The 15,652-nt window shown below is 62.1% G+C and overlaps 1 protein-coding gene across 6 annotated transcripts in view; it reads right to left on the reverse strand.

Annotated features, from left to right (window-relative positions):
* Positions 1-544: 544 nt before the first annotated feature.
* Positions 545-15,652, reverse strand: part of FGD3 (FYVE, RhoGEF and PH domain containing 3) — a 41,190-nt gene continuing 26,082 nt past the window's right edge. For 2 of the 6 annotated variants that reach the window (XM_027616262.2, XM_027616266.2), the window contains 5 exons: positions 15,590-15,652; positions 10,914-11,036; positions 9,518-9,661; positions 8,616-8,762; positions 545-8,356 (listed from right to left, as the gene is read on the reverse strand). In XM_027616262.2, coding sequence (XP_027472063.1) covers positions 8,147-8,356; positions 8,616-8,762; positions 9,518-9,661; positions 10,914-11,036; positions 15,590-15,652 — 687 coding nt within the window. In that variant the 3' untranslated portion in view covers positions 545-8,146. The remainder of the gene's footprint in view (positions 8,357-8,615; positions 8,763-9,517; positions 9,662-10,913; positions 11,037-15,589) is intronic. The other 4 variants (XR_003523777.2, XR_003523778.2, XM_027616263.2 and 1 more) reach the window with 4 other exon arrangements.

The raw sequence follows: 15,652 nt of genomic DNA on the forward strand, positions 1-15,652 counted from the left end.
TGTACCTCGTCACGGCCCAGGGCACCCACTTGCCACAAAAGCCATCTCCACAAGCAGGAGGCACTGGGGCTCTGGGGTTGGTTCTAGAAGTGAGTCCATGGCTGATAGGAGCCACGAGCTAGGCTGCCCCGTCCACCGTTTCCGGGGCCTCTTGGAGAGCCCAGCAACACTAACTGTGTGCAGGGAGGGAAACTGAGGCCCAGGAGGGAAGGCACTTAGCCCACCTCAGATGACCAACTGCCTGGACCACCCTCACCCTGCCCCGACACCTCATCCCCCCATCTGGGGCGGGGATCGTGTCTCTAACGGTCTTCTCCCATGCCACGGGCCTTAATGTTCTCATCTGAGGGACAGAGAAGGCCTGTGTGGCCACCTCTGTGGCACAGCTCACGGATCATGTCACAGCCTCCGTGGTGTCAGGAGGGTTTCTTTTCCTCTGCTGCTGCCCCTGCTTGTGCTCTCTCTCTCTCTGGCAAATAAATAAATAAAAATCTTTTTAAAAAAATAAATTTTAAAAAAAGATGGTAAGAGTTAAGGAAGCAATGTGGCCTCACAGGCTTGCCTTTTTTTTTTTTTTAATTAAAAGCAATTTTTAATAAAGTAATCTGAGCTTGTAGCTCCAATGAGCTCAATGTGTGGGGAGGACTTTTCCCACAATGGCACCCTCGTGCACACGGGCCCTCCAGCTGCCCCACAGGAAGGCGGCAGCCTGGTCCCCTTCTGCAGGTGAGCCCCAGCCTGGAGCCTGCTGCCTGCCAGGGCCCGGCTCTCACTGCCCGGCTGTCCTCCCCGGCCAGTGGCCTGCACACGCCAGCTTGCCTGGGCCCTCAAGAGGGAGAGCGGTGGGTCCCCCAGGTGACATCGAGCTGCTGCCCACAGGTTCACAATGACAGGGATGATGGAGCAAGGCACCTGGGGGGAGACAGGCCTCAGGACCATGTGCTTCCCTGGAGGGTGAAAGCAGGTGATGGATGCACAGACTAGATCCCATCAGCCCCTCGTGGGCGCCAGGAGCTGGGACACAGCGGGCACGGGAGGGACACGGCCTGACGGGCTCCTCTGTCCCCACCGCTGGGCTGCAGGTCACTGTTTGCTGTCCCTTGACTGTTCTTTGTGCCATCTGAGGTTTGCAATAAGCATGAATCCGTTCTCTGATCAGAAAACAGGAAACTAGTAAAACGTTTAAGGTTAGGACACCTATAAAGGATTGCACGCATTCACAGGACAGTCTGGATCCCACTGTGAAAAGATGTGGGAGACCCTCGTTTACAGATAGGGAAACTGAGGCACAGGGAAGGGGACTGTCCCATCCACGGCCACACACCACGATGAGAGGGTTCCGGACCCTGCCGGGGGTGGAGGCTTGTCTTCACGGCGCCCAGTGCTCCTGGGCAAGCCGAGCAGTAGCAAGTGCACAGGAGGGTCAAGGGCAATCCAGGGGCTTAGCGCTCATGAGCCGGCTAAGCTTCTTTGAAGCCTGCACCTGCCCAGTGGGTCTCCAGTCACCAGAGAAGTGTGAGAGCCTGTCCCCCCACCAGGGGCTCCCAGCTGGCCTCCCAGCACAGGCCCAGTGCCCAGGGGCCCCCACCAGGCCCCCTTGTCGCCCTGTGGGTGGCCTTGGACAAGCCCCGCCCCTTTCTGGCCGGCAGTCTGGTCCCCACCTCACCCAAGCCACGCCTGCCAATGCTCAGAGCTCTCCTGCAGGCACCTCGGGGGCCCAGGCCTGGGGAGGCACTTCTGGGGCCTCTTATTGAGCAGCCCCTCACGAGACCTGGGAGTCTGCCCAAGGCCATCCAAATGGACAGATCAGAGCAGTGTGCTGGGAGGGCTCTCATTTCACAGACGGGGACACTGGGGCTGGGAGGGAAGGGTCTGCCCCTACAACACAGCTCCTCCCGGACCTTCACGCCAAGGCCCAGTGGCCAGGGACTGACTGGCTCTCTGTACCTCGGTTTGCCTACCTGCATAATGAGTGCACTAGCCTACCTGGGCTGAAAGGCTGACTAGAGGGGCGGTGCCTCTAAGCATGTCCAGCATGGCAGGCCCACAGTCGGGGCCGTAGGAGAGGCTCCGTGTCACCTCCAGAGAAGCAGGTCTGCTGGACAGCAGAGTGGTAAGGGGCTGCGCACCCGCTCTTGCCCCCTTACTCTCTGTGGCGACAGCCATGCTTTCCAGTGACCATCTCAAGCACTTGGCTGTCTTCATTTCATGGGTGAGAAACAGGCTGAGGCCTGTGAGCCACACAGTTTGCTTAGGGGCTGCCCTAGTCGGCTACAAGAGACAGAGACCCAGCATCAGCCCGGGCGCGATGGTAAGGACTTCTGAGAGAGGCCCCTGCGGGAGGTCCCTGGGCAAGTGGGAAGAACGGCAGACCTTCTCCATCCTGGGAATCCGACCGACCGCGGCTCCCTCCCCCAGCACGGCTCCTCCCTCCCACTTTGTGGGAAAAGTTACTGATACTCAAGCAGGCCACGTCCCAACAAAGCCGCCCTGCCTCACGCACCCCTCCTCAGCATCGCCTTGTGCCAGTCCGGTCCCCAGCCCCTGGCGCCCCGGCACGGAGACACCTGTACTCCCCGTGGTGTGTGCTGCTCCTGACCACGGCGGCCACCAGCCCCCCTTGTGTCCCTGGGGCTTGGCCGGGAGGGAGAGAGGCCACGCTCCAGTTACCTCCAGACCAGAGTGGCTCCACACCACGCCGCGTCAGCGTCCTGAGGCCGCCGCAGCAAAGGGCTTAGGACCGCAGGAGGGCACTTGCTGTTCCTTGTCGGGGGCCGCGCTGGTGCCGTGTCTGCCTCTGCCCTCCCCTCTGAGCATCTTCTCCCTCTTCCTACAGGGACACCCGTCACGGGGACCTCCTCCTCTTAACTACATCCCCAAAGATCTTATTTCCAAATTATGTCCGTTCTGACATTTCGGGTGGACATGGATTTTGGAGGCACACTATTCAACCCACCAGTCTGTCCTCTGACCCTGTCAAAAGTCACTTTGGTCTCGTGTTCAGAATATATCCTCCCCAACCCCGCCGCTCCCAGGTCTTAACCCATTCCAAAAGGGAGATGGAGAACGGACGGAAGGAGGGAGCCGCTGGTCCCAAGCGAGTCTGAAGCCCGGCGGAGCGGGCGGCAGAGACTTCAGGGCCTGAGAATAATCCTCTGTGGCCCGATGCTCCATCCTCCGGGCACGTGGCGGCGGCCCTGCTCTCTGGGGCCCTGGGCACCCCACCGGGGTTCATGACACCAGATAAGAGGCCCCATGGGCCTCGCCTGGGACCCCACCTCTGCCCCTGCGCTGGGCTTGTGGGTCACACCCCCAATCTCTCCAGCAACAGGTGTTCCCACAGCACCTTCGGTGTCTCTTCAGACCTAATTTAACAATCTGGGCAGGTTGGTTCCCTTTTGCCCAACAGCCCCCCCCCCCCCAAGGTTTTACCACAAGCAGCTTCGCTTGGAAATGTCCTCGGGTAAACATCCAAGCTCGTCCTTTACGATGTCTCCTTTGCGCTCAACCCGAGAGCACGGTTCAGCCCGGTCTCTCCCACCCTCACTTCCCCTGAGCCTTCCTCGTCCCTATTTCTACTGAGGAGCTCTTGGAGGACATCGAGGCATTTTCCGTCACGTGCCCCAAATTCGTCTGTTCCCAGCTCCACAGCCACTCCCGCTGTCCAGCCTTTCTGGGCACAAAATTGGCCCTGGGTCACTGGAGACGTACAAAGTGGCACAAAGTTGCCAACAACAGAAGTTAAACTCATCAGAACAACAGAAATGTATCCTCTCTCGGTTCTGGAGGCCGGGACCCCAGGGTCAAGTGTGGGCAGGGCCTCACTCCCTCTGGAGGTGCGGGGCAGGGCCCTCCTGCGCCTTCCGCCACTGCTCGCTCTGCCATCTCCAGATCTCCACCACGTTCAGCTGCACCACGCCGCCGAGCTGTCAACGTAGCCGCCCCAGAATGTCCTCTCCTCTTGTCATACAGACCCCATTATGGGCTTAGGGTCTCCTCCATCCTTAACTAGCAACATCTGCAAAGACCTTATTGCAAATAATGTCACATTTTGAGGTTCCAGGTGGACATGGATTTGCAGGGAAACCATTCAACCTGAGACACATATGTGGGCTTGTTCCCCTTCTCCATCTTATTCTCCCCTCACTACAGTTTTCCTAGGTGGCCCCCCAAATAAATTCCTTGCATTCAACCAGTGTACCAAGATGTCACTGAGAACCTCACCTGACACGGCCCCCCACTCTGAGCTCCCGAGGACCCACAAAAGACAAGCCCTCCCATGCTGAGCCGTCGTGTACCCCTGTGGGTGGGTGAGAATGGTGGCCCCTTCCCGCAAGCTTTTGGGAGGACATGGGAGAGAATGCTGGGGGCTCTGGGCTGAAGGCCACATGCACTTCCTGCTCTGGGGAGTGGGGGTCCTTGGGAGTGACCCCAGTATTTTTCTTGAAGTGGATGTGCTGCTCAGTTGTCAGCAGTGGTCCTGGTGCCCCTGGGGCGGATGTCGTTTTGGGGGTGTCATTTGCTTCTCTGGGTCTTGACAAGGCCCAGGGAGGCCGAGCCCCCTGTCAAGGGTGGAGACTTGCCTCACAGCAGTGAGCTGGCCTTGGCGGGAAAGGGGACAGTCTGTCCGTCCCAGGGACACTGCCAGCCCGCATTCAGGTGGGGAGACAGGGCCAAGGCAGGACATGGTGGAGGCCGCATGCTCGTCCCTACAGACGGTGGCTGTGGGGTGGGGCGGGCAGCGGTGAGCAGGAAATCTCACTCCATGTGCTTTGTTCTCACACAGCCGCTTTGGAGGAAGGCAGAGATGTGTCTGTTCCCCAGTCCTGGTTTGGCCATCTGGCCCCCACACCGCCAAAGGCTGAGGGCCATCAGGACCAGCCCTGACCAGGGACGAGGGAGGAGGGAGGTGGTCTGCGATGCTCCCACCAGGGGTGCCAACAAGGCTTGGAGGCCTGAGCACACAGGGCCGAAGAGGGGAGCCTGCAGGCTGCACCAGTGCCATCGGCCAGGGGCCCCATCAGTGCTCTGCACCCACACAGGCAGGCACCAGGCCCAGAAGTCCAGCCAGCTAGCGGGGCCGGGCCGGGCCTGGCAGGCCTTGGAGCCAGCAGGGCGGAGGAGGCTAGTTTCCCAGGATGGAATGTGCAGAATGTCGGGTGGGCACCTGGCTATGCCCCACGACGTGTCCTGGTGCCGCCCACCTCCTTGGGCCCTCAGTTTCCTCCTCATAAATCGGGAGCAGCGGTGGGTGTGAGGCTGTTTGGCCCAGGAGCAGCCGGCCTTTCGTCACAGCTGACTGCTTCCAGAACACTGGGAGCCCCTGGGACCCCTCAGACTCTCCTGGGGACCACGCGGAACCCCTCAGGACCACGAGGAGCCTCTTAGGGGTCACGGCCGCGTCATCTGGGGAAGATGGAGATGCTGGGGTGACAGGTGGACAGGCCTGGTGCGAATCCCTCTGGAGCACCCGAGAACAGTGTCCCCGAGCCTTTACCACAGCTGTTGGCAGATAGAGAGCACCTGCTACGAGCCAGGCCCCTCTGTGGGTTCTGCGTCCTGCCCTGGGAGCCTCTGCGCTACATGGGGGGCAGAGGTTCAACAACAGGGCACATACGTACCCGAGCAAACAGCAGAGAGGCTGATGCACAGGCACATCCAGCAGGGTCTCAAAAAGACCAGTGGGAGGTGGGAAGGAGGTGGGTCCGGTGCTGGGGCCAGGGGGCCTGGGTGTGAGGTGTGGGGGGCAAAATGAGGCCAGATGCGTGCAAGGACCAGGGTCTGCAGGGCGCTGTCTGACCCCGTGCCAGAAATCCACAGGAGGCATGCCCGCTGTGCCCGTTGGGCCCGTTGCATTAACAGGTGGATGAAGAGTGAAAGAATGACCGCTGGCTGAGCCCCTGGCTTGCTGTGTGACCTGGGGCAAGTGTATCTCCCTCTCTGGGCCTGTTTCTCTACAGCAAAGACACCTCTGAGCAGTAATTCTTCTCAGCAAGTGGCTGGCTCCTTCCGCTTTCCAGGACCGCGGGGGAGGCCACCAGCACCTGCTCTGGGCCTCGTGAGGATGCGTGTTCTGGCAGTGGGGTGGTCAGCAGGCCCTGGAACCCTCGACGGGAGCCCGGGCTCTGAGCACCATGCAGGTGGTGGAGAGGCCCCTGTGCGCTCACCTCTCCCTTTGTCCTCCACTCCTCCTCCCGTGGAAACCACTCAGGCAGACCCCTCACTGCCACCACGGCCCCTGGGCCTGGCATCAGGCTGGGCAGGTGGGCACTGCAGACCCCATCCCGTCCTCCCGTCAGGACCCCAGGGCCTCCTTCCCCGCAGGAATGGCCTCCTGTGCCTGCAGGGTGGGGGCTGCTGGTGGGACGAGGAGGAAGCCGGCAGAGAGGCTGAGAGCCCCTGCCCTCCGTGGGTGGGCAGGAGCCCAGGCCCTGGGGCCGCACACTCTGCAGAAGTCCTCTCTCCGACAGCCGCAAGCCGCAGCCTCTGACTTGCCCATCACAGGCTCTTCCTAGAGACCTGCTGGGCGTCCGGGCCCATCTCCATCTGCACGCTGACCGACCCCGCGGCAGCCAGCCAGGCCCGTTCACACTCCCAAGTCCACCCCACGGCCCCTGCCTCTCAGAGCAGCGCCAGCCCTTTGGGCTGGGGAGACCTGGCGCCAGGACCTGCGACCCCCCGCCCACTCTGCTGGCCCCTTGTGGCCCTGCCCTAGGCCTGGGTGCTCTTCCTGCAACACCTGCCCGGGAGGGTGGTCTCCCAGGGCCCTCCCCTCCTCTGACCGCTCCTCCCACACCCAGGCACCACTCCCCACACTGCAGGAAATGTGGCTCCACGCGGAGGGAACTCCTTCCCTCACAGCCTCAAGGCCCGGTCCAAAACGGGCAGCGGGGCCATGCCTCCCGGTCCTGCCGCAGCCCCAGGCTGTGGCGCCCATGCTGGCCCCCGGGCTCTCCCGTGGACTGCGGCGGACTCTGCAGGGGGCAGCACGCCAGCTTCAGGGCTGCCCCGCGAGGGCAGGGCCCACCTGAGGTCACCATGGGAACCTGCGTGTGGAGACCCCAGGCTGCTGGGCAGGACAGGGCCCAGAGAACTCACTGGGGGGCCGGCCAGGAGGACCCCAGGTGGGCACCTGCTTTGGGGGGCCTAGTGTCACCTCCAACCCCAGTGGAGCGTCGCCATACCCAGGGGTCCGTCCCGGCTGCTCCCTCTGTCTGGAGTTCTGGGACCCGCGGGACCTCCTCTGACTCATTTCCTCAGCTGTCAAGTGGGAACGCCCCGGACAGGGCGCCCCTGAGAAGAGCGCAGTAGGCCTGTGGACACAGGAGGTGCTCAGTGAACACAGAAAGCAAAGGTCGGAGGAGAAGGGACTGGCCCAGGGAGAGGGGCCAGCTGGGCCTGGGTGCTTCACTGCCTCCCCCACCCACAGCAGTGGAACCTGCCCCCGCAGACTTAGCTGTGCCCTCACCCTCTCCCCGGCCTGACCATTGGCCGGCCCACCTTGGGGCCCCTGCCCTGAGGCTGTGCCCGGCTGCTGGCTCCCAGCCTTTATTTTCGCAGACCAGCACCGCCCACCGCGGGCCAGGGGACACAGACACAGATCTCGGGCCCACGTGGTGCAGGGGCAGGCCTCTGCTGGCCTCCACGGAGTTTCTCAGGGAGGTCCTGCAGGGATGCCCCTGGCGACCACTGGCCCCTCCAAACAGGGAGGCGGGCTGTGGGTCCAGGAGGCAGCAGAGGAGGGAGGTGGAGTCCGGGGCCAGTCACAGTTCGGCTCACGCGGTACAGACGGCATGGGGCGGGCGGCTGGGAGGACGATCATGGCCGCAGACCTCCACCAGGGGTCCCCCGGCACCCCCAGGACGTTCCTTCTGCCTTCCGGAGCTGGGTGCCCCACACTGGACCGTCTGCCTGCACCCCGCTCCAGGCCACGCCGCTGGGGCTCTTCGTGGACACATGCTGGGTGCGTGGGCCTGTTTCCTCTGCTTCAGAGAGGTCCCTCCAGGGTTAAGTGTCCTGTGGCCTGTCTGCCCCCAGCAGTCTGGGAGCCCTGCATGCCAGTACACAGCCTCCAACACCACCTCCCGGGTGGGCACAGGCCCTGCTGGGGTGGCCACAGAGCTGGGACAGCTGGCTGAGGCTCAGCTCATGGGGCCGCCAGGCTTGGGTCCCCGCGGGCAGCCGCGCTCAGGGCGTCCAGCCACTGCTGCCGCAGGTCCGCTGACAGGGTGCTCAGGTACAAGGACCGCTGGGCCTGCTGTAGCCGCCACACATGCCTGGTGTCCGGCCCCTCCACGGGGTCCAACACGCTCACCGTGCAGCCAGAGAGGGGGATGGTGCGTGGCGGCCAGCTGTCCTGCAGTGAGGGAGAGCTGGGTCAACACCCTGGCCTCTGCAGTCCTGGCCCACGGAACACTCTTTCCCGTGGGTAGGCAGCAGAGGGGTGACTCTGAGCAGCCAGGGAAACCGAGGCCCCAGGATCACAGAAGCCTGAACAGGGTTGGCCCCAGGCAGCGTGGCCCAGGCCCGTCTGGGCACCATGGGCCTCAGGCTCCGGGCTGTGTGAATCGGGGCACACCCCGCAGCACGACCCCAGGGGCAGGTGGGGGACACACCTGGCTGTCTCCCTGCAGGTGCAGCACCAGCTCCAGGGGGTCTGATGCTGGGATGGTGGCCCACACCTCGCTCCAGGCCACACCGTTATCCGACACCTGCAGGGAGCTGCAGAGCAGGCTGGGCTGGTGCTCCACAGCCGCTGGCTTCTGGAGACAAAGAAGGAGGGTCAGGGGCAGCCTTGCTGCAGGTGTCACCCTCATGGACGGGGGGCAGGCCTTGCCTCCTGGGAACATGCTGGACAAGAGCCTGGGCCAGCCTGACCCACCCCAGGGTCACTACAAGGCCTCTGGGTATCAGGCTGGACCCTCTAGTGGACTGAGACTATGAGTGGCACAGGGCCAGAAATAAGGAAAAAATAGGGAAAAATGGAAAAGCTGGAACCAGGGTGTGGCTCACAGGGAAGGGCTGTGTTTCAGTTGAACACACACACCAGGCACCTACCACGTGAGCACACACACGGCAAACACGCGCACCAGGCACATAACACGTGCGTGCACACATGGCAAACAAACGTGCACCACACACACCACCCTCACCACGCACCTACCACGTGTGCACACACACCGTGAACACGCGCACCACACACCTAGCACGTGCACGCACACACACCACGCACCTACCTCATGTGCACACACCGTGAACACGCGCACCACACACCTAGCACGTGCACGCACGCACACCATGAACACGCGCACCACACACCTAGCACGTGCATGCACACACACCATGCACCTACCATGTGGGCGCACACACCGTGAACACACGCACCACACACCTAGCATGAGCATGCACACATACAATCTGACCTGGCACAAGGGAAACCAGCTCTGGGAGCACAGTCTGCAGAGGCTGCCAGGGACAGGGCCCCTGTCAGGAGGTTCACAGCATCTGGCCTGCCTACCTCTGTGCTGTGCTTGGGCTCCTCGGGTGCCGCCTCGGGGCTGGGGCTCTCGGGTACTGCCTGCTGCGTCAGGAAACACTCTCGGCAGACGCGGCTCTGCCTGCCATTTTCCGACTTGAACTCGGAGCACTTCCCACAAATGACCTGCAAAGCAGAGAGCACCTGTGACCCCACCTCCTGGGGACAGAAGACCGTCTGGAAGAGGCTGAAGGGGCTGCAGGGCCATATGGAGGGGAAGGACTTCTCTGCAGGAGCCTCGTCAGAGGACAGGGACCCCAGTGCTGGCCATCCAGGACTTGCCTCCTCTCCTGGAGGGTCCCGGGGTCTGCGTGTACGGAAAGAAGACTGGGAAGACGCTCTAGGCGCATGGAATGATGCTCAACATCACTAATCATCAGGGAAATGCAAACCAAACCACAATGAGATCACCTGACACCTGGCAGGATGGCTAGTACCCAAAACACAGACGATAAGCGTTGGCGAGGACGTGGAGGAACCAACCCCTTGTGCATTGTTTGTGTGATTGCAAGATGGCAGAGCTGCTGTGGAAAACAGATATCCATTCCCCACAAAACACTGAAAATAGAGTTACACCCTATGATTTAGCAATTTCCATGATTTCTACTGGATTTCTAGTTCTAGTTCTATGTGTGGTTGGACTCCTGAGTGGATGGATGGACGATGACCCACCCACTCACCCATCCATCCACACCCATCCATCACCCAACTATCCATTCACTTGAGGACTCATCCATTTATGTCTCCTTCCCTCAGTGTTTCAAGGTTTCATGCAAGGGCATGACAACGAACACCACACCCAGCACAGTCTGCTGGTGCCTTTTGGAAAACCAGTTCTAAGGCAGTTCTGTGCCAAGAGCCACCTGCTAACATAAATTCCATTTTAATAACCTAACCTAGAAATATTTGAATCAACAAGAGTCCTTTTACCAGGAATAACCTTCCCTTTCAATATCAAGCTCAGAAGCCCATCCTAAAGAGAAAGGGTTTTGGGGGACTCTGTGAGGAGAAATGGAGATGGTGATCACCTGGGGTGCCAGCTGAAGGTGGTCCCACATCCCACAGGCCCACTCAACCTTCAGCACCCTTGGCGCACCTGGATCAAAGTGGCAGGAGGGAGCTCCCCCCATGGCTGCACCCCACACCTCCCCAACCCCCACCTCCTCACAGGGCAGGAGGTCACTCTCACCCCCTTCCTCCCAGGCCACCCAGCGCTGAGCTCTGAGGTTCCAAATCTGGCACTTTCTCAACCACAACAGTGTTGGTCAGACACTGGAGCTGGCCAGAGAAAGGGAGTTAGCATCACCTTCAGACGGGGTGGCGCCTGTCTGCTCATGATGGGGGGAGGCTGCACGGAGCTGTGCCCACCCACACTCACCGCCCCACACAGCTTGCACCGATGCTTCCTCTTGGTGATGGAGTTGAAAGTCTCGCCACAGCTCCTGCAGCCCTGCTTCTCCTTGTCGCGCCTGGTCTTAGCGGACCCTCTCCTGGGCTCGAGCTACGGGAGACAAGTGTGCAGGGGCAGCTCACTGAGCACACGTGCTGCGCATGCAGAGCAAAACGCAGAAGGGAACAAAGCTGGGGTGTCGTCACCTCAGCCCCTGCCCAGCCCTGCTCCCCAGGCTGCCCTGTGGTCACCGTCACACACGCTGAGGGTCTAAGTGGGTCTGGAGCTCTGCCTGGACCAACCTGGCCTACGGGGAGGCCAGCGACAACCTGGTGGGTCTGAAGAGATGGGGCCCAGAGCCTGCGCCGGGGAATGGTCTGCCCAGCCTGGTGTGGCCGGCTCCGTGGCCCCGAGGCTCAGGGGCTGCCCTGGGCCCGACTGAGCGCTTGAGGGGCGGGTTGGGGCTGCGCTCCCCTCCACCTCCACCAAGCTGTCTGGCCCTCCCACCCAGGAGCTGACAAGGGGAACAACAGGAAGTCAGGAAACTCAATGTGGTTTGCGTTCAGAGAGCTTAAGCAAGCTTTAGGACAAGTCACGAGAACACTGCAAATGCCTTTCGACAAGCTGGGCCAGGTCGGCAGGAACCTCAGACCCCTTGCAGAGAGGGGGCGGGCTGGGAGGGCGAGAGGAGGGCTCCCTTTCCTTCATCTTCTTAGTCTTTACAAACAAGTGCTGATTTCCCTCTTTGTCAAACACGCATTAACTCTGATGCGCCCCAAACTGAGGGCGCAGCCCGGGCACGCCAGGCGGAGTCGAGGCCACAAGGGGGACGCGGTTTAAAGCTGGCCCTGGTGCAGCTCGGGGAGAAGGACCCGGCGGCAGAGAGCTCAGGCAGAGAACCGAGTTTCTGCCACGAAGGGGATGGAGGAGCAGAGAGACGAGACGGGGAAGCACAACCAGACGCTCCTGCTCGCCGTTTGCGGCCAGAGTAACCTTCTACCAGTTGTTCGACAAGAACATCTTGCAAAAGAGGAAGAAAGGCGGTAAACAAGTAGAAAGCAGACTGGACTCCGGACCCCTCGCCGCCACCCAGCCGCACCGCGGGCAGTACTGTGGAAGCTGGCCGGGGAGTGGGGGGGCTGCGTGCTGTGCCCCCGGCCCCCTGCCCCAGTGATGCCACTTGTGTCCAGGACCCCAGCCCCACGGAGGCAAGGGCTTTCACATGAGCAGGGGCAGGCGGGAGCAGGTGCAGCACGAGGCTTCGGTGGGGGCTCAGCGGGGTCGCCGGCTGAGCCTCGGTCTCCCCATCTGGGGAGGAGTTGTACAAGGCGGGGGACAGCCCCCAGGCCCTGCCCTGCCCCTCATCAACCATGAGACCACGGATGATGGTCTCCTCTCTGAGCCTCAGTGTCCCCACCTGTACAGTGGGGCTAGCTCATCACAGCACGTGGATCCTGACTGACTTCGCCAAGCTCCCCTTACATCCCCACTTCTCTCCACCCGCCTCGGGGCCCCTCTCCTGGAGACCACCTCAGGACTCTCAGGGCCAGACATGGGAGGGGAGCTGCCTGGGGCCCGGGGTGCAGGGCAGGGAAGGAGAGACGAGGGGAACGCGACCATCCTTGAGGCCTGCCATGGCCCAGCAGCCCCCACCTACCCTCCACCATCCCTCAGGGTGGCCCCACGGTCCCCGTCTTCCAGGTGAGGACCCCAGGGGCCTGGGAGGTGGGAGTGGTCAGCAGCGGGGCGGATGAGCCCAAGGGCAGAGTCCAGAATCACTGATGCCAGGCGGCCACGGGGGCGTCCCGGGGGGACAGGGGCAGGACGAGAGCCGGAAGAGAGCACTGGCCCGTGAGGGCTGAAGGAGGCGGCTGTGTTGGGGCTGGGGCGTGAGGCCAAGTTCACCACCTGCAGGCCAGCAGGACAGAGGGCATCCAGCAGGGCGGCTCAGGATGGAGGCTGAGGGACAGCAACCGAGCGGAGCCCTGCACCAGCTCCCTCAGTGCTGTGGACTGTAGCCCAGCATGTCCACTCTGGATGCTGCTCCAGCCCGGGCCGTGCAGGCTACCGACACGGGGGTCAGCAGCCCACCCGCACAGCCTGGATGGGTCTTCTTGGCTCAGCATACTCCCTTTCTTGACAGGTTATCAGACACACAGATGAGAAGGGGTGCTCAGGCTTTGTTTGGATGCTGGGACATCGAAAGGGTCAAGTCCTCAGACAGGTACAGAACCGCGGCATCTGCGAGTCTCCACCCAAAGCACCCAATGTGCTGGGGCGCGGGAGGTGGTCTCTGCCAAGGGCAGGGCTCTGATTCACGCAGGTGTTTTCAGTTCCACAGCACACAAGTAGGAGAAGCATTCAGGTAAGAATCAGGCCCCAAGGGTGGCTTGACAACCAGCCTCTGATGGCACCTCCCGGTTGGCCCTGGGTCCTGCAGGCTGTGGACAAAGGCCCTGTCCAGCCCTTCTGCTCCTTGTGAGCAGCTCTGTCCTGAGCTCAGGAGGGCAGGCTTAGGGTGGAAGGGCAGCACTAGCTTTGTGCACCCCCAGGTCGTGGCCAGCTGGTGGGGTGGGGCTTGGCTCGGCATCTTACAGGGGTGCACACATCCCCTCACAGGTCTGAGCCCCAGGAAGCCTCTCTGTGAAGAGTTACATGACCTCTGCATGCAGAGCACACAAGGCTTGAGCCACCTTGCAAAACTTCCTGGCCTGGGCTGAGCTACTCTTAGGAAAGGGGTGCTTGTGGAACCGTTTGAGGACACCAGGGCTCAGGGAACGAGACCAGCAGCCATGTGGGGGTTTACCTTCCTCTCTAAGTGTGCTAAGAAAAAGCTTAAATCTATGGCAAGGATTAGTCTTTTGGTGTCAGAATGAAAACTCATTTTTGAGCACCTTCCACAAACGCACACTGAGCAGGTCTCAGTCAGGTCCTGTACGGCCAGACCTTCGCCCACACTGAGCAGACCCAGGTCCAACAACAGCTCTGCTCGCAGCACACACTGGGGAGGAAAGCACGGGGCCACCGTCTGTTGCTGTGTGTGTTGTGGGTTCTGGGTAGGTGCAAAGGCCCTGGGGCAGGGTGGAGCAAGAGGAGGGAGGGCCAGGAGGCTGAGGAAGCCGCCCAGGGGTTTCACGGGCTGTGACAGGCCCAGCCCTCCCCCACTGCCCATGCCGCTTCCATGCAGCTTGCTTCAATGACACTAATTACTGGGGACCGCATTCCACTCCCCAGAACCGTGAGGCAGCTGCGCCGCTTGAATAAGGGGCTTCCTCCTGTCCTTTGGCCCTACACCCATCATGCCCTCCGAATGCTCCATCCTTCCCTGGGGCTCAAAGCTTCTCAAGGTGTTCCCAGCGCCTGGTAGCCCGAGGACATGGGCTGGGGGCCCGGGTTCTGCTCTCGTAAGGAGCAGGTGCTGCAGCATCTGGGTGCATGTGTCCCACCCACCAGCACGGGCCACGGTGGGAGACGAACGTATGCTTACTAAAAATTCAGCCCATGCCAGGAGCCCTGCCCCCTGTGGCCAAGGAGACAATGGCCGCCCCCAGAAAGCCCTTTCCAGGGCCCCCTTCCCAGCACGGGGTTTGGAGCAGAAGCCGGAGCTGCCCAGCAAGCCTCTCTCTAAGGCTACCCAGAACAACGACCAACCCACAAGGGCGGCACAACCTCACTGGGCAGACTCTGGGCCTCGGTGTTCAGTTCGGGAGGCTCATTAGCAGCTCTAGGCTGTCCGAGGGGCAGCACCAGCTGGGGGATGGGGGCCTGGGAGGTGGGGAGAGGCTGGGAGGCCGGAGAGCACGGGGGCCTCAGGAGCGAACCCCTGTCTGGGGCTCAGGCTGGGGCTCGGGCAGACAGCCCCAGTGTGGGCCTCCAGCCCTTCCCCACCAGCCTGTCCAGGAGCGTCCCCTGGCACTTTGCAGGGGCCACACCCCCTGGAGTCTCGGGGCACGACTGTCAGCAGGGCTCACGGCCGGTGGGCCAGTGGTCAATAACCATGCCCCCCTGTACTGGACGCTCCCGATGGGCAGGCACACACACTCAGCCTCCGACCTAACCCCACACAGATGGCAGAGAGGAGGGGCCCCAGCACGTCCACGGCCTGTCCCTGGTGGGGGGACATGGACGCTGGCTGCCCAGCCCCCTCCCTGCCTGCACTGCCCCAGGAGGAGAGAAGGTGAGCAGACGTGCATGGGGGTCTCGGGTACCACCGCCCTCCTGGGCCTGCAGCGAGGACCTCCCTCCATCCTCCTGGGCCCGAGGTGGGTCAGACACCGCCTCTGGGAAGCCTTCCCTGAGAGTACCCCTGCCTGTCCTCCCAACCCCCAGGGCCAGGAGGCTGACCCTTCCTCTTTGGATGGCCCAGCTGCCTCAGGATCAGGCACCACCTTGAGTCATTTTAATCACGTACTTTCCACACGAGGTAAAGGGCACAACTGCGTGACCTCCACCCAGCTGACCTAACAGACGCCTGGGTCCCAGGAGGCTCCCCCAGCCCCTCAACCTGGCCAGAGGCTATCACTGTGGGGACAGGTCACATGGGGGTGGCTCGCCCCTGGACCTCACCCCGGAGGGCTCTCCGGTCTGACCCCCGCCCCGGAGGGCACCCTGGTCTGACCTCACCCTCTACTGCCTGCCCTTGCTGAAGCTGGGGGCTCACTCACCCCTGCAGCACCCCCGCCACCGCTGGCTGCCACCACAGGCTCCTCCAAGCTGGTGCCCACCAC

The sequence above is a fragment of the Zalophus californianus genome, chromosome 13 (genome assembly GCF_009762305.2).
Source record: "Zalophus californianus isolate mZalCal1 chromosome 13, mZalCal1.pri.v2, whole genome shotgun sequence".
Lineage (NCBI taxonomy): Eukaryota > Metazoa > Chordata > Mammalia > Carnivora > Otariidae > Zalophus > Zalophus californianus.